Source organism: Cryptomeria japonica, chromosome 4, assembly GCF_030272615.1.
Source record: "Cryptomeria japonica chromosome 4, Sugi_1.0, whole genome shotgun sequence".
NCBI classification, from domain to species: Eukaryota; Viridiplantae; Streptophyta; class Pinopsida; order Cupressales; family Cupressaceae; genus Cryptomeria; species Cryptomeria japonica.
This window is the reverse complement of record NC_081408.1, coordinates 670834862-670854797: the sequence shown is the minus strand read 5'-3', so window position 1 is coordinate 670854797 and position 19936 is coordinate 670834862. Positions and strand designations below refer to the sequence as shown.

Genomic DNA, 19936 nt, shown 5'->3' with positions numbered 1-19936 from the left:
ATTTTCTATATTATTTTGAAGCGTATTAACTATTAAAAAAATTAACAATATTTGCAGAGATATCAACTTGTTGACATAAATCAGTTCACTTGCTTTCTAGTCTGAATTCGGATTTTTACAATTTTGTTCAAGTTTATTCAATAATAATCTCTGTTACTAGGTTCAACCAGAGCTTTAGGTGAATTCAAACTAGTTGACCCTGTCTGCATCCCAATCCAAGTCCAGCTAGGGTTTACCCAAGCAGGTTCCAAAAGCATGGGGCAGAACCCTGAGCAAAACCAGACCAAACTGAGGGAGAACCCACCCAAAAAAGTAATAAAAGGTCAAATTTTTAATGAAACAAAGCCTTAAAAAAACCACTAACTGACACGCACGCACACATGCACACACACACATACACACACACGTACACATATGCACACACACACATAGAGAGGCCGGTTTGTGTATGGGTACCGTATCTCAGTATAGCGGAATTTTTTTTTATATATATTCAAAATTATAAATTATAAGAACAGCGATACTCGTAATTGCTAATAAATAGAATATTGAAATAACTCTTATACATAATTTGCAAAAATGAAAAGATGCAAGTCTGAAAGTGTCATTACACAATGAAAATTACAAATTACAAATTGGACTAGAAAGTCCTCTTCTTGCTTCAAAATATCTTCTATCCATTTTCCAACCTCTTCATATGTACTCCTCATTGCCTCATGACCATTAAGTGACCCTTGAGCAATAGTGATGGCTGGAACAAATGTAGGATCCTCACACCTTAGGGGATTCAACGACCCCTCAATGTATTCCTTGAGTTTCTTGTTCTCTATCTCTAATATTTCCTTCTCTTCAACTTTGTTTAAGTGTGCCTCAATGGCCTTGGTGGAATCATTCAACTCCTGAAATTCTTGTTGTTTTGTGGATGGTCCAAGATCAATTGTTGTAACCTGATAGTCCATGGGAGTGATCTCATCTCTAGGCTTGTCAATTGCTCGGACAACCACCTGAAAAATGCGAGATCCTAAACCGTCTCTAGTAATTTTAGAGAACTTCTTCACCTTCTTCTTTTCTTTAGCCTTACCAATCTGGGCTAAGAAGTCATCTATATCTTCAATGAGCTGCATTTCTACAACTTTCTTCTTTTCCATACTGTTTATCAACCAATCAGGAATTGTAGAAAATTCCATTCCATCCTTGAGCTGATGATTGACATCAATTCTTCTCAAGGCGGAAATTATCTCTTTATGTACTTCCCTTTCACTGAGGTCCTCCACATCATCTCCCAAATGGACCTCAAGTTGAATGGTTGGAGAGCCTAGTTGCTGTTCTTCATCTTCATGTGTTGCTGATTGAACTGATACATGCTCACTCTAATCATCATCCAGTAGGATCTCCGTATTGGAACCTTGTGCTGATTCATCGTCTTCTTCTGGTATGTCATTCCCCTTAATGGATGAGGAACTCATGGTAGACTGAGGAGTGTTGGACTTGTGCTTCTTGCATTTGGATTCTTGACTGACAATCTCCTTACCCTTTGCTTGTGTTCACTTAACTATGCCCTTTCTTCTCATAGGAGGTTGACCCTATTCATCATTGTTTGTTCTCACATCACTTATAGTTCTCTCATCATCGTTAAGAGAAGACTTTTCGTTTTTCATTTTCTCATAGGTCAAAGTGGTACTCTGCCTCCTTAGGTTCTTGATTTGTTTGCCTACCCATTCTCTGGAGCAATAATTCACTTCCCTCATCAAAATGTTCAATTCTACCACCTCGGGCTGTGACCAATCGGGTGATGGAACTAACTTGTCTTTCTCCTGCCCATATTGAGGATGAATATGATTCCCATCATCCTTTACTTTATCGGGAATTGAGAAGAAGTTACACTTCCTCATGAAGTCTACTGACATTCGAGATCACATCTTTCTCCTAACTTCGAACTCATCTGTAAGATTTGCCCAGTAGTCCTCGATGTCAACCTTGTGCGTAAAATTCTCTCCCTTGGCTGTTGAAATCCTTTGGAATGGATCAAAATGGTTCCTAGCCTTGTATATTCCAAGATGGAAAATTGCAAGTTTGCATTAACTATATCTGCCGCTATCGCAGTGGGGCATATCTCCATCATTTTCCCAAGTGTGATAGGAAAAGTTATACCTTGCCTATACTTCTCTTTTTGGATGCAATCGAACTTTGATAGCTGCCTCACTACCTCAAGCAACACCATCTTGTCAGTTGGATACCTGGGAAGCTTGTAAGGTTCAGAATTGAATCCTTGGATTCTTATGTATGTGAAGGTAGGGAATTGAATAAACCATGATCCATATTTTTCTACTAATGACATTGCCTCCTTGGACAACCTCTTATGTACTCAACCCTGTAGCAACCGTATGTGGTACATGGTGAATGTATCATTCACCCTTCTATATTGTTCTTTCTCATGTAGTTGGAGTTGTGGATAGCATTCATACACCTTATGTTGTCCCTGCTTGTTCCCAAATTCACCCTTGCATATTAGTCTTTTGTATTTGATGTTTCTTGCTAGCATGTAGACTAAATAAGAAGTCATGTAGAATGACTTTGTTCTCTCCAAGTTCCTCAACTGAATATCCAAGTTATCGCTTACGGTCTTTGCCCAATTTCTCATTACTGTTCCAGCTAATATCTCCTCAATGAAATAAAACATTCGTGACTCAAATAAAGCTCGTTGAGGTGCCCCCAAGATCCTGTTGAGTAGGAAGATCATATCACTAAAATCTTCTTTAAAATCTGAACTTAGGAGTTTCTTCGGCAGGTTGGAATGGTGACGCCTTGTTTCAAGGACCCACTCATTGTTAATGAGAGTCATACATGCATCTGGTCCTTTCTCGAACATAGCTTGGGCATCCTCTTTAGTTCTTGTTTGCATCCCTTGGTAATTGGGAATCTTAAACGCCTCTCTTACTGCCTCGTCGGTGAGAAATGCAAGCACCAACCCCTTGGGTGTTTAGATTGTTCTTGATTGTGGGTCATAGTGCTTGGCACACTCAACCATGAGCTCATTGCATTGTATTGTTGATGGGAATCCAGCTGCATGGTAGATTCCACTCTTCATTATGTTGAGTGCCAAGGGAAAGGGTAGCTGGTTCTTCATTCCTTACATCCTTTGTTTCATCTTTTTCCTATCCAGGTACTCCATGTTGGTGTCTCCAACCTTCTACTTGGAAGATATCTGAGATTCCGGGTAGTATCCCTCAAGTACCTTCTTCAACTGGATCTTCCTTGCAGCTATCCCCGCTTTTGACTTGGTATGTGTATGAAACTAGAAGTCAGCAAATTTGAACAAGTAATTTTCCAGAATTAACTTACGTTTTAACAAGTAATTTACCTGATTTCTGAGTGCAAAAGGTCTGAAAAATGTCTGGGAATGTCTGAGAAATCTGGAATTTGCCTCCTTAACTCAGAATGTGGGATGATAAATCTGCAAAACTCAGTTGTCTGGGTCCAATTTCTGAGTATGAAGGTCTGAAAAACAGTCTGAAAATTGTCCCTTATTAGTCAAATGTTATTCTTTTCCTTGTGCGACTCATATGGCTGTTGCAATTTGCATTTGTATTGGCTGGAAATGATGCGATTTTACCTGAAGGAAGTGCATCTTCAGTTGGCAATGTCGTCTTTCTTTATGTGCTGCAAGACATCTCCAATGGTGGCGTCCTCTCCCTTGATGTTTTAGGCAATCTCAATCCATCTCCCTTCTAGCTGACTTGGAATCAAACCATGTAACTTAATGGCTGTTTTAATGCTTTGACATGTACTTTATTCAGGTGTTTTACCTTTTTTTTTCACCACACAGCACATGTGGGATAAAATGGCAAATCAGCAAGGTAGGAAAATCGAAATGTATAAAGACATTAAAATTCAGCCTTATTTCCCCTTTGTTTTTGTCCACCAAATGAAATGGTGGAGAATCGATCTCCATCTGAACTGTATGCACTCCAATATCGTTTTCATTTTGCTTTTGAAAGTTCATTCAATTTTGCAAGGGGAAAATCGATTGGCATAAAGACTTTATTTTTCATCATGAATTCACTTTTCCTTGCATATTCCCTCTTGAGCGGAAATTTCCTTGCATATTCCCTCGAGTGGAAATCTGCCTTGCATTAGGACTGATTGTCCTTAAAAATCTCATGACATTTTAATCTCCAGGCCCTTGGTTGAAAGTCAATGCCTATTGGGACACTTAATTTTAGTCAAATCCTTGTAATTCAGCCCCAAGTGGAGAATCGACCTCCATCAGGACACATTTCTTGCTTGACTTACCTTGCTTTGGTCACTTTTCCCTTAAGTGGAAAATTGTGGGTCATCGGGACTCTTAATTTCCATTGTTTTGTCCTAAGTGTAGGATCCTTAGTCATCAGGATTTTCACAATAGCACCTTCATTTACTTGTAAATTAAATCCTGGAGTGGAAATTCGACCTCCATTAGGACTTTACTTGTCCTTAACATTGAATTGGTAGTTTGATGCCTAGTCACGGTAGAAATTTACTAAATGCTCATTGTCACTCGATCTCAGAGAAACAAACAAAGAGAATCACAACCAGAATCAAGTATGGGTCGTAAACTATCCAACCCTTTTCATGAGTATGTCAATATGGGCGAAACAGAGATCACCGAGGAGCTTCTCCAAGAGTGTCAAGAAAACCCATCATTCCAAAGGCTCATGGAAAGACTTATTGAAGTAGACGAGGAAAAATATATATTCATGCTAACTAGCAAAGGAGTCAGACTTCCTAAAGATTTTGATACCGAAAATTTAAGGAATGTAAACGAAAGAATTTTTAGAAGGAGGTCTAGAAATTACGCCTATCAAGACAAACAAAGAGAAGAAGAAATACATGATCCGAAAAACAAACAAGATCAAAACAACACCCCTGAACACAACCATGCCTGCAATCAGGACAAACTTAATGAAAGGGAGGAAGCTCTCCCTCGATGTACAAATTCACCCATGATTGCTCTTACACAATAAATCCAAATGCTACAAAGGCAAATGCATGACATACAACAAGGAACCACAGTACGGTACTCCTTGGACAAGATCTGTCCTTATCCTTTTGACAGGAGATTGAACATGGTACCTTTTCCCCTAAATTTAGATATACCAAAGTACGACAAGTATGATGGTAAAAGTGATCCCCGTGATCACGTTCGAGAATTTTGTACCATAAGCCTAGAGTTTGCTCACCATGACTCTTACTTAATGAGACTATTCCCAAGAAGTTTGGGAGGACAAACAATGGAGTGGTTGTCTAAACTCACACCTCCCATCAGATCATTTGATGAGTTGGTAAACAAATTTATCACACAATACTCCTATAATATTCAACACGCCATCACCATGTTGGATGTGTGTTAACACCAAACAAAAGAACAATGAAACATTCATGGTGTCTCTTCGACGTTGGAGATGCAAGGTTTCGAGATATCCTCGAGACGTGCCTGAAAAGGAAAAGATGGAGATCTTTATCGATAATCTAAATAGTGAGATGAGTTATCAACTCAAGCTCGAATGCATACCATATTTTGCCAAATTGATAGAAAACAGAATCCAAGTGGAGGACGCCTGCATCAAGATAGGAACATTGAAGTTCTTTAAGGAAGGAGCTAACTCATCAAACACTCACCCCTTTAACAATCAAAACAACAACACTTCTTTAGACAAATCCAGATTTTGGACAAGAAACAAAAACACTATTAATGATGGGGTAGTTGATGCTAATGATGTGAAGTCCAAACAACCAGTATTGGCTTTATCAGGCAATCCACAATCTAACAAAAATTAAAAAAGGGTTAATCAAGGCACTAACACTTATCCACAAAATACCAATCAAAGACCTTCAATTTCAAACACCAACAACAATAACCAAGGCAACAACACTGACCAAGGGAATAATACAAACCAGAGAGGTAACACCAACACTTTACCGTATAGACACATCTACACACCATTGGGGCAAACCTTATAATCAGCGTTTCGAGAACTCCTGGCAAACAAGATCATCACATTGCTAGTCGTAAACAACTTTGAACCACAGGTCAACCACCTTGGTGGAACGATGTGCATTTCTATGATTTTCATCGAAACAAAGGACATCACACAAACGATTGCATGAGGCTGGGTCTCAATATCTGTACTTTAAGGCTTAATCCATGTGTCTATCAAAATTGCCAACATCGCCAAAATCTTATGGACAACCTTCGACATCAACACATCAAGCAACCCAACCCATCACCAAGTTTGATGGCAAATATATCCAATTGGGCACACTAGCAAATTAATCAGAAGAGAAAGACATCCTTAGTTGGCTATACAAGGATGAGGAAGTGGTCAGAGTTGCTACCCTAGAGGTGGCCATATTGACACAACAATATGGAAAAGGATTCTGGATCATGCAATAGATGGGATACAATGGCAAAGGATCTATAGGCAAGCGTCAGGAAGGCATTACAAAACCTCTAGAACCTCCTTCACAATTTTCATGAGACAAAACAGGACTGGGATATGGACACAATATACCACCTAGGCAAAAACAAAATAAGTATCAGAAACCTCAATGGAAAGCAAATAAGAAATGTAATGAAAACTCATTGCAAGAGGCACTACACCAAGCAGCTGAAATAACAAGGAAAGAGAAAGAACACCAAGAAATAGAGAAATGAAAAGAGGAACTGGCCATTCAAACGGAAGAAGCCTCTTATAAGAAAGTGCATCATGTGCAAGAACCTGTTCAAACCAAGGCAGAGTCACCACCCGAAGAAATTCCTACTCCCCAAGGGGAGATAGTGTATGAACAAATGCAAAGGATACAAACAAGCTCTGATTCTGAATTAAAAAAAACTACAAGTCTGGTATCAATTATCAAAGATCTTTTCTCACCCTATAACGTACCTGTTAGAAGCAGTGAGAGACTTTGGGACAGTAATTCTGAAACCAATTCTAATGAATATGAATGGGGTAGCTATTCAAATAATACTGAGGATATCGAGGAAGGTACTATCCATTCATACACACCCCTTTCTTAGGAGGGACAAGGCACAAAGTCTCGATCACTTGAATTCGGACCACGACATATCTACAAGGCTAAGGAGAATGAGAAGCAGCAATATGAACAAGTCTACATTGAAGATGATACCATCAAAGACCTTGACAATATCATTAATCTAACCAGCATCCCAAAAAACTATAACACTATCTCTATCATGACACTTACCACAGCCGATCTCAACCCACCAAATGACTCTCTACCACTCGTATTTCCTGATTTGATAGACTGGGAAGAACTTGAACACCATGATATACCCATTTTCCCAGATGATGAATCCATTGTCTGGTATCTATGTACAGTCAATCCGGAAACATGCTCTACCAGCGAACAAAATAGCGATATCTGCAATCAAGGGAGTGCCAAGTCTCTCAGTTGCAAAAATGAAAGAAACAAAGGGTCTAATAATGAAAACTAGTCAATGGCAGTATTAGATCACAAGAAAGTAAAAATAAAGGATGCATCTGCAAGTGAAAACCTTTTTAAGGCACCTGAGGATGGGAGACTCGACACTCTTCCTGAACACTACCAAGAGAGGTCACCCATATTGATCGAGCCCACTCAATCAGTAAACATCGGTATAGAAATAGTAGTCAAAGCCATACACCTAGCATAATCACTGATAGAAGAAGAGCAACCAGATTTTATCAAATTCTTTAAAGAAAAGCAAATCAATTTTGCTTGGTCCTATGCAAATATGTCTGGAATAGATCTGAACCTGATCATGCATCATTTATCCATCGCTCCAGAACCTAAACCAGTCAAATAGAAACTAAGAAAGATGAATCCGCATGTGGCATTGTTGGTCAAAGCTAAACTAAAGAAGTTATTAGACATCGGATTCATTCGACCTATAGATTGTGTTGAATGGATTTCAAACATTGTACCAGTTTCAAAACCTAACGGAAGCATCAAAATATGCACAGATTTTAGAGATGTCAACAAAGCCTATCCAAAGGATGACTTTCCTTTGCCCAGCATCGACATAATTGTGGATCTAACAACGGGCAACACAATGTTATCATTAATGGGCGGTTTCTCTAGATATAATCAAATCAAAATTGCCCCAGAGGATCAAGATAAAACTGCGTTCACTTGTCCATGGGGAACATATTGTTGGAACGTCATGCTTTTTGGCTTGAAGAATGTTGGGGCAACTTATCAAAGAGCCATGACGACAATCTTCCATGATATGATGCATACCTTCATGGAGGACTATGTGGATGATTTACTGGCTAAATCATTCACCCGGGCAGAACATCTGGGCATATTAGATAAAATATTTCAAAGATTGGAACAGTTCAAGATCAGACTAAACCCTAAGAAGTGTGTATTTGGGGTCACATCAGGCAAAATATTAGGCTACATTGTGTTCAGAAAGAGCATTGAAGTAGATCCAGCAAAGGTACAAGCTATCATGGAGATGCCACCTCCCAAAAGCATTGGCCAACTCAGATCTCTACAAGGACAGTTGCAGTCTATTAGGTGATTCATAGCCCAACTAGCAGATAAAAGTCTACCATTCAATCATCTGCTACATAAAAACATACCTTTCAGATGGGAAGCCAAGTGTGTGGAATCATTCTACCAACTCAAGCAATATCTAATGAATCAGTAAGTTCTAGTACCACCAATAGCAGGGAAGTCACTCATCCTCTACATCTCAACAACGAAAGTATCATTGGGGGCACTGCTAGCACAAGAAGATCAAGAAGGCAAGGAACGAGCTATATATTATATCAGCAAAACATTAAATGGATATGAGCTAAATTTTACATTCATTGAGAAGGCTTGCTTAGTTGTGGTATTCGTCTCTCAAAAGTTCCCCCACTACATGCTAGCTCACACAATCAAGTTGGTAGCAAAAATTAATCCTCTCAAGTATTTACTCAACAAAGAATCTCTTACAGGACGATTAGCTAAATGGGTCATGATTCTCAATGAGTTTGATATCCAGTACATAGAGTGTCGAGCTATCGAAAGATGGGTCATTGCAGATCAACTGGTTGAAGCACCACTGCCCAATAAACAACCAATGCAGATAGAATTTCCAGACATGGATGTCCTCACTGTCACACCCAAGCAATGGACCCTGTACTTTGACGGTTCCTACACACATGGATCGGGTACCGACATCTTTTTCGTCACTCTAGAAGGACACACAATTCCACGATCTTATAGACTGATGTTTCCATACACCACCAACATCGCTGAATATGAAGCCCTGGTCATAGGAATCAAAATGGTTGTGGAATGGAGAATCACGGAATTGAGAGCCTATGGGGATTCTCAATTAGTCATCAATCAAATCAACGATGAATATCAGACAAAGGATGATAAATGAATGCCCTCTAAGAGAATGGTTGATGATTTCAAATAGTACTTTGTACACATCACCTTCGAGCAAATACCAAGGTTGGACAACAGAGCGGCCAATGCAATGGCCACTATCGCTTCACTGCTGCGAATTTCAGAGAAACAGAGTCGTTACGAGTTCCTGGTAGAGCAATTGTTTTCCCCAACCTATGACAATTTTGCATCTCGTCATCTATGCCTTAACCAGTTCAGACTCCCCTCTATACGAGACAACCTATAAATATCTTAAGAACAATACCCTACCACTCGACCTATCTCGTAACAAAAAACGTAGCTTCATCCAGCAAGCTGCCCGTTATATCTTAACTATTGACACACTTTACCGTCGAGGTCTAGATGGTACTCTTCTTCATTGCCTTGACTATAATGAATGCGACTCTTCCTTACACGAGCTTCATGAGGGTATCTGTGGCATGCATTCAAGTGGTCCTACTCTCACCAAGAAACTTTTGAGAAAGGGATATTATTGGCCGACAATGGAGAAAGACTCTTATCAATTTGTACAGAAATGCCCTAAGTGCCAAATTCATGGCAATCTTATTCATACACTAGCACAAGATCTGCAGCCATTTACAACATCTTGGCCTTTCTGTCTATGGGGACTTGATTTAGTAGGGAAAATCCATCCCTCCTCTTCAAATGGGCACAAGTTCATTATCACTGCAATAGAGTATTTCACAAAGTGGATTGAAGCAGTCTTGATGACCACAGTAACTGGAAAACAAATTGCCTCATTTATTCTCAATTATCTCATTTGCAGATATGGCATGTACACCTTACTACCCATAGGGGAATGGTCAAGCGGAGGTATCAAATAAAACAATTCTGAAAATCCTCAAGAAAACAGTAAATGATTCGGGAAAACATTGGCATGTACAACTCAATCTGGCACTTTGTGCATACAGGACTAGCATTCGGACACCTACAGGGACTATGCCATATTCATTAGTGTATGGATCAGAAGCAATTCTGCCTCTTGAGGCAGAAATTCCATCTCTCAGAGTATCTTTGAAAGGCCTCATACCAGATGAGGAATATCGAGTAAACAGACTGCATGAACTAGAGCTTCTGGATGAAAAATGACAACATGCCTATGATCATCTCAAAGCATACCAGAAGTGAATGTGCAGAAGTTACAATCACAGAGTCATCCCTAGAGCTTTCAAAGTTGGTGATCTTGTACTAAAGAAAAATCCTAGAAATCAATAGGATTGAGAAAAGAAGGGGAAGTTTGAACCTAACTAGTTGGGTCCTTTTGTCATCCTCTCATCCAATGAATTAGGTGCCTATTAGTTAACAACTTCAAAAGGGGACGTGCTTGACGAACCAACCAACAACATCCATCTGAAGAAATTCTACACTTGAGTCATCTAATGCATGGAAAAAGCGAAAAAAATACAAAAAAAAAAAAATCAAAAAAATACAAAAAAAAGTGCAATAAAACCAAGTAGTGAAAACCTGGCAACAGACGCTATTTGTGAGAGACCGGATCCTCTATCTATCAGTGCTCATCTTTTACATCCATCCAAGTCAAAGCTAATGGCTATCACCCAACACTTATTCACGCAACATTATCCTGGACATACTTAGCATAGTCATTGTCCTTGATTATCCAAACACAGTTATCCATATCGTATCCCACCATGGCTTGGTGATCAACATGTATATCCACATCGATAGATATCTATGATTAGGGGAAATATTCCTCTCGCTTTAATCATTCCAACAACAAACAACAAGGATCGCGACATGCTAAGGAAACAATGTCAACAACTACTCATCAGGCTAGAAAACAAGACCATTATCCAACTACAACTTTAACACACACATGATGGATGATTTTATGAATTATAATTTGTTTACATCTAGCATGAATTTTTGACTATTTTTATATCATAAATTTTACATTATTAGATCTTCTGAGCTACTCGAGGATGCATCGAGCTAGAGAAAGCAACGAAGGAATCTAATATTTTTTTTAGTTTTTTGTCTGTGAAGCAATCATTCGTACAGTGAAAATATTATCTCAAGACATAATTGGAAACATATCATTGAAGACATTTTTCCTCTTTGTGCATACAAATGGTTAACTCTTGTTTGTTTTATGCAAGCAACACTCAGGTCATCTTGGTTCAATTATACCTTGATGTTTGTGTCGTCTTGCAATATCAAACATCCATGTAAGTTTTACTCAGGTCATTATGGTTCAATTATACCATTATGCTTGTATAAACTTCCAACATATCAAAGCTCAATGATGACAAACACAAACAAGTGACTAACAAGAATGACAACAATAGAATTAAAGTGATCATTTTAGCTGCATATCATTCTTAAGCTTGCATTTTAGCTGTATATTATTCTTAAGCTTGCATTAGCTGCATATCATTTTAAATCTTGCATTAGTATCGCATCATTATCATACATCTCATAAATCACAGTAATCAATACATCATCACAAACTCATCTCATCATAAATCATACGTCATCATCAAAATCAAGAACATTATTATCTAAGCATCACATCATCATCATAGAATCATCATATCAATGCATCTCATCAATCATCATCAATAACACTTGTGGATCAGAGAAAATCAGTACTATATATATATATATATATATGTATATATATATATATATATATATATGTATATATATATATATATATATATATATATATATATATCAAATATGGTCGAAATGTACAAGGGGTATCATGTCTATCAAAATACAACAGAGACAAGTCTCTCAGGTATGACTATCTCCTGAGGCTGACGGTCTCGCAGCAGAAGTCTCAGTCCCTGGATCTCCACCAGGTGGATCACATTGGGCAGGCCCTGTAACACTTCTACTCTCTGTCCCTGTATGACAGCGAGCAAATCGACTGGTTGCATAGCTAGGAGCTCTGTGATCTCTAGGGACCACGTCCTCGTATAAACGCTTGTAGTACTCAACCTCCTTGGCCATTTACTGTATCTCCCTCAACATGTCCCGCATCGGGGCACTAGTCGTCGCTCTCTCCAATCTCTCAGCAAGATCCTCTGTCCGGCCCCGGTGCTCTCTCTTTGTATTCCGCTCTACCATAATCTGTGTAATCTGGCGTTGTTGTGCTAGCACCTGTGCCTGTAGCTTCTGCACTGTGACCTGTAGGGCTCTAATATGTGAATATTGTCAATGGGTGGGTACCCTAATCTGAATGGGTACCTGTGTTGTGGTCCCACCCATACCTGTCCCTGTCTGAGGCCTCGGTGGAGGTAAAACATCAAATCTCCTCCTTTGGGCAGGTCGCCTAACACCCTCTATACCACCCACCGCCACTAGCACTGCACCTAGCCTACTAACCCACCAGCACCAAGAACAAGTCCTCCTCCTCTCCCTCCATCTCCCCCTCATCCCCTATCTAATCCGCCACCTCCTCTATCTCCTCTTCTCCCTCTATCTCCTCCTCTCCCTCTCCCTCCACCACCTCCTCCACCATCTCCACCTCCATCTCCTACCTCCTCTCCCTCCTCATCTCTCTGTCTGACTCCCCCTCACCTCTCTGGCTACTCATCCTCATCATCATCAAAGGCAGGTAGCATCTCTGTCGGATCCAATATTCGTGCCACTACATGTGCCATGAAGTATGCTGCAAACTCCTCTGTCATCCCAGCATCAACGACCCCAGCTCCATAATCCCAAACCTGACCTGCCAGTGTCATATACTCCTCTACCACCACTACACTATCTATAGTGGGTCCCCACTCTGACACACCCTGTCTCTGACGAGCATACAAGCAAGCTCCCTGTGGCATCCCCTATTGTCTCCCAAACTGTCACTGAACACACTTGTGCAAGAATCGCTCAATGATAAAGGGCATCCGCTTGATCAGGTATCTCGACATATAAACATAGGGCATCTCTAGCTCGTCCTAAGTAGACACCTCACAATCCATATACAGTCTCCAAATGATTGTATCGATGTCATCCAATACCCTCCGCCAATGCTCTAGTTTGCCCAACTTCTGCTGGACAACTATACCTGTATAACCATAAGCATATGCTCGCCCAACTGGCCTATCCCTATCTTCAAGTGGCCTTGTTGCAGGAATGTGCTCCCATGCCCACATCTGTAGTAATGTCACCCCAGCTGATAAACTCGTGTATCTTAGATACACCACCTAGTGAAGCTCTCTCTAAAGGTGGGATAACATATAGGACCCCCATGCGAACCTACATCCCTACGTGACCATATCCTCCAACACCAATCCCCATCACATGGCTAGTCTCTTCGACCTACAGTTGGGACACAAAAATCTACTAATGAAACCTGCTAGTACCAAGGGCAACGAAGCATAATCAAAATTCATGAAATCCTGCCAGGGGGTCTCATATTCACTGATCTGATCATCCTGGAGGATTCGACGAAGAGCCTCTGCCCCACCCTCCTCAGTCTGCTCATATCGCAACAAGGCCCTAATGATAGGAATTTGTAGAATGTGATAACAGTCCTCTGGTGTGACTGTTATCTCGCCCGTAGCCAAGTGGAAGGTGTTCATGTCAGTGTGCCACCTCTCTGCCAAAGCTGTCACCAAACCCTAGTTAATGATATACCAAGGCATGTCTAATAAAGATGATAAACCGCATCTCTCAATCACATCTCTATCGCCTTGTGATAAGCGAGGAATCAATGACCATGGTCTCGGAAACCACTCTCGAGACTAAAGCATGCCAAGTTGTGCATGCAAAACAACAAATGTCCATCATCAGTTCCCACATCTATCTGATATATCCAATCGAAACAAAATCAACTTGAAACAACGAAGCATGTCAAGCACACAACATCAATCAGGACCCATATCGAAAATCAGGAACCATATCGCAAATCAAAGACTCATAACGCAAGCATCAAATCAGGACCCATATCGAAAATCAGGAACCATATCGCAAATCAAAGACTCATAATGCAAGCATCAAAGCAGGACCCATATCAAAAATTAAAAACCATATCGAAAATCAAAGACTCATAACGCAAGCATCAAATAAAGACCCATATTGAAAATCAAGATCCATATCGCAAATCAAAGGACCCATATCGAAAATCAAAAGACCCATATCGCAAGCCTCAAATTAGGAATCATATCGGAAATCAAGAATCGAAACTCATATCAGACATCAAATTCATATCGCAAGGCAAAAATCATAGATCCACATCAAAAGAAAATCAGGATACTCATCAAAACAATCAATCAGCTTGGCACTCCATATCGAAAGCAATTTCAAAAGACACCACGTCATCATATTAGAAATTGGACATCATCACAACAGGCAAAAACATTGGCTCAAGACCCATCTCAAAACACTCAGCAGGGGCGTATCAACCCCTAAGTCATCCACCTAATCTATTCAACCCTCGACGCAATCTTCTAAGCCTTTTTCACCCATTTTTCGACCCTATGCGCTAAACTAGGGCTTCTACGTGCTAAGCTGCTACTTATGCGCTATCCTTTTCCTCCAATGCACTAGGAACTTTACCCTACACGCTAAAACCCCCGATGCACTAACTAGTTCCGCCACTACACTACCTTGCTAACCGTATGTGTTAATCTACCCGACGCGCTACTCTATCTACCCCATGCGCCTTCCTATCAACCCTATGCGCTAAAATGATCTACGTGCTAATCTAACCTACTGACGCACTACAAAAAGCTAATTGGACGCTAACCTACCTAGGTTTACCCTACGCACTATCTTGTCTATCGTATGCACTAGGAAAATACATATGCGCACTAAAATGACAAATTTTTAACCAAAAAATCAAAAATGTGATCAAAACAAGCAAAATCAATGAAAAACGTGGAAAGTTTTTGATCACTTACAGGTGGGTCATATGCGACGGGCCTCTGATATCAATGAACACACTCAAATCGGTGCGAAGCATATGGAACCGACATCTTCGTCAGAGCTCAAGTGTCATAATCACAAGGAGACAAATGTGCAAATGATAAGAATCAAATCACTTTTTACCTTTTTATATGGTAAAAGTCAACAAGGTTAATAAGTGGGGCATCTATTTTCCTCAATTTTTCATTTTTTAATCTTATCAACATCATTTTCAGGAGATGAATCAATTAAAATGCATTCAACACAGTCAAAATATTCAAAATGCAATTAATTTAAAAACGCTCATCAAATCAACAAATTTTTTGAAACCTTGATTGATCTCCCGAGGGGGCATCATCAATATCGTTCATCAAATCTAGGGCCTCATATCGACATCTCAACACACGACATCATATTGATCAAATTTTAACAACATATCCGATAATTTTTCTTTTAATCAACATGTGCACACACGCCACTTCAAAGAGGGGCAAAATGTAGACGTATAAATCTGACCATTTTCCTAAATGAATATTTAATATTCATTTTTACTTCATTCCTCTATTTAATTAATTTCTTCGCATTCATCTATTAAATTAAATAAGTTACTCAATTTATTTAATTAAGTTCACCTAAGCCTTCTCTAACCTTTAATTTTTTATTTATTTATTTATTTATTTTTGGTTGGTAGGTAATAGGCCGAAGCCGCTGTATTTTGAATTATTATTATTATTATTATTATTATTATTATGTTTGATTAGATTGACCTTAGACCTTCCCCATTTTTATGGAAGGCCAAGAGTCACAACTTAGAATTCATTTTAGATGTCCCTATTGAGAATTGAACTTGGGTCTCCACAGTGAGAACCCAGTGTTTTAACCAGTTAAGCTCAACCCCTTGGACTTCTCTAACTTGTAATTAAATAAATCACTTTATTTAATTAATTTCCCTTCCTTCCCTTTTAATTAAATTGATCGTTGCAAATAAATAAATCTAATTTATTTATTTAAAATCCCCCCACTTGAAAAACCCTACAAATGCAAGTTGCATCTATTTGATTGAAATAAAGTAATTTTATTTTAATTAAATTCCTTTTCCCTACACTTGCATTCTCCTACATCTCCCACTTGCCTCCTTAACCCCCTTCTAAATTCTTCTAATCAATTCTAATTTAGCTTAATCCATCTCCTAAATATTGTCACATCCCTAAGCAAAGAGAAGTCACTTCTCAAAGCCTTCAAAGTCTTTGAAAGCCATTAAAGGCTTTATGTCCTCAACAAGTTAATCCTCAAAGTCTTATAAACCATTCAAGGCTCTTACATAACCATTAATGGTTAACTCAACCTTCTTGCATGATTAGAGACTTTCTCTCTAACTCAACCCTCATCTAACTCAAGGGTCTCATCAAGCATTCATGGCTTTAACCTTGATTATCTCTTTAACCCTTGCACAAGAGTTTATCCCTTGGATAAAAGCTTTATCCAATGGATGGCCCTAACCTAACCTTAACTCTTACCTCCTAAGGTAACCTTCATGTCTTCTCAAGCATTTAATGCTTCTTACATCTCCTCTCAAGCAGTCTCTTGTTGACAATTGTCACCATTTCATTGGTGAGAATTATAAACATGGATTGATTAACTTTCAATCGTGGCCCTTGTTAAGATTATTCAATCTTGACCATCCATTGCCCTATTTTCCCTATAAATAGAGCTCTTATTCTTCATTTGAAAGAATCCAAGTTTTCATGCATCTAATTTATAGTCTTTGTTAAAACACATTAAACATTTAGAAACATTTTTAATATCATAATATCCATGTTAGATTAGTATATCTTGTTAGGATGGGATTACTAATCTTTATCATAACATCATATTCATACTAGTTTACATCATTCTAGTTTCAATATTATACATCTTGTAAGAATGCATTCATACTTATAAGCAAACATCACTCGTTCTTGGAGTTGTCATTCTTAAATCACTTTGCTCAGTGATCTGAGAGCAAAGACATTGACTTCAGGGATCCTGTGAAATAGAAAACAATGGAACACCCCTTGGGAAATTGAGTTATTCAATATAGCTCCTATAACTTACACTAAGAGTCTCATTGGTGTTTGGACACTTTGAAACTAGAGTTTTATGTTTATGTTGCCCACATTTCCCGCACACAGTATGATCCTTATTGTTGTGTGTATAGCACAAGTTGTAGAGTTGAACACAAACTAGGAAGTTACTTCTTGTTGGATACATTATTCCAAGAATTGCATTTTCTTTCCTTTTATATATATAATCCTCAATATTAATTGCATTTCCCTTAGAAAATTTATCATCTAAGTGTTAGAATCTATTACATATTTGAAAACTAGAAACATAATTCATTTTATATTTTACACTATGTTCATATTCAATAAATAGATTATCTTTAAATCATTATCCATGCAAAACTAACTTCCTTTTTTGTGAAAAGTTGCCCCTTTGTTGTTATTTCCAGCCCCCATTGGCTTGCACTCACCTAAAACATGAAAGTATGGTATTGTGAGGGATAGTATTTTGGGGAACATGGATTAAATTCATACATCTTCTAAAGATACATCTACACTCAATTGTAAAAACTTCAATAGTTAATATCATACATATCTCTCTTTACATGTTACATGTACATTATGCTATGATTATTTCTATGATTTTCACTCAATCTTGTCACTTGGAATAAAATTTATTTTATTACATGCATCAAGGTTTCTCGACTTGGGGGATAATAGAATCGGGGCATATTTCGTGTTATATCTTACAACCACAGTGGTTAAACAATGGTTGTTGCAAATGTGAAGATTTTTTATGTGTCAATATGGTTGTCATTGATGTCAACATGCTGATTTTGTGTTTTTAGTGTTTGGTTTTGCTCCATTGTTGATATGTTGCAGATGTGTTCATGATGTGTTGATATGGTGTTGGATATTTCCTTGAGATATTTCTATCATGTTTTGGAGGTCCATAAGTTGTGCTCCAAAAGTTTATGCAGTAATGATTTTTTCTGGTAGAAGTTGTAGTGCTCCGCATTTCCAGTTTTGTTGATGAAAGTTTTGGATTTATGTCATTCATATGTCTATCTTTGATTTTTTAATCTAGCACGTGTTGGTGTGCTTCAGAGTTGTGGTTTTCGATATGATCAGTTCGAGTTTGATTAACCCTGGATGTTCTATCTTCTGCTCTGGTGATTGCGACGTTTGGATAACGTTTTGTTGCATCATGGTGTGGTCCACTTCTCATGCCTTCCCACCGTGAGAATACTTAGTGAAGACCTATTTTGAATTATCTCCTTGGCTGACTTGAGAGTTATGTTTTGATGATTAGTATAAATGAAGAATGATTGTAATGAGGAATATATAGAAAAAGATAGAAAGATATATAGAGGAATTGGATTGAAAAGATCTATTTTTGTTCATTTGTGCAAAGTTATGTTTGGTTGTGGATGATTAGTATGGTTGTGTGTTGATGTTTTTGGTACCGGCGGCAATGAGCCTAAGGTTTCTTCTAGCAAGTCAGTTGTGTGCTTCAATGATGGATTCTTTCCTTCTTCTTCTTCTTCTTCTGGGCAATGAGCCCTTCTTTCTTTTTATGGTAGTTTTAGTTAAGTAGTGACCCCACGTGCAGTGAGCATTTTTGGTAGTGATCCATCTTGTAAAAATCACCTTAACTAGTGTCACCCTAACAAGTCTTTTATATTGAGAACTAACATTCTTTGTGTTTTTCCCCTTCTTGGGTTTTCCACGTCATATCTGGTGTTTCATGTGTATGATCTTTCATGTTTATGTCTACTTATGGTTAAGAAGTCTAAGATTTGTTTATTAGATCTATTTCTATGGGAAAAGTTAATTTTTTTATGTACAAGTGATCCCCCCCCTCTAAGTTGTTTGGAATATTCAACAATTGGTATCAGAGCTTTGGTTCCTAGAAAGTGAGACTAATCGCTTGAGGAGATCTGATGGTGCATAAATTGACTATTCCTACTTTTGAAGGATCCAACTATAGTTTCTAGAGAGTGAAGATGCAAGGATATTTGATTTCCTTGAGTTACAAGACTTGGAAAGCTATGGAGACTAAGTATGTGTAACCAGCGAATGGATTCACTACACTAGATGAGATTGAAGCATATGAAGAGAATGAGAAATAAATGTATGCTATCTTTAGTCAATTATGTAAAACTGAATTGGCGAAGGTTGTTGCATTAGATACTACTTATGAAGTTTGGGAAATATTGAAGAACATCTATGAAGGAAATGATAGAGTTAAGCTAGCTAAGATGCAAACCGCTAAAGGTAGATATGAGAATTTAAAGTGGAAGAAGGTGAAGATATAACAAGTTATTTTCAAAAGGTTGATAGTGCAATGAATGAGATCAAAGATCTTGGTGGTACCTTGGATTATAAGGATGTGATAGAGAAGATCATGAGGACTTTACCGGAATGTTACAATGACAAAATTTCATCTATTGAAGAAACCTATGATTCGTCAAAGTTTACCAAAGAACAATTGTATGCCACCTTAATAGCATTCAAGATGAGGAAGTTTGGTAAAGAAAAATTAAAAACAGAGTTAACATTTAAAGCATCAAAGG

The 19936-nt window shown here is 38.4% G+C and overlaps 1 protein-coding gene across 1 annotated transcript in view; it reads left to right on the top strand.

The window, feature by feature from the left end:
- The window catches only part of LOC131042698 (uncharacterized), a 65590-nt gene extending 46881 nt beyond the window's left edge, over positions 1-18709 (top strand). Inside the window, exon 3 of the mRNA XM_057976021.2 lies at positions 18468-18709. Coding sequence (XP_057832004.2) covers positions 18468-18506 — 39 coding nt within the window. The 3' untranslated portion in view covers positions 18507-18709. The remainder of the gene's footprint in view (positions 1-18467) is intronic.
- The last annotated feature ends 1227 nt before the right edge of the window (positions 18710-19936 follow it).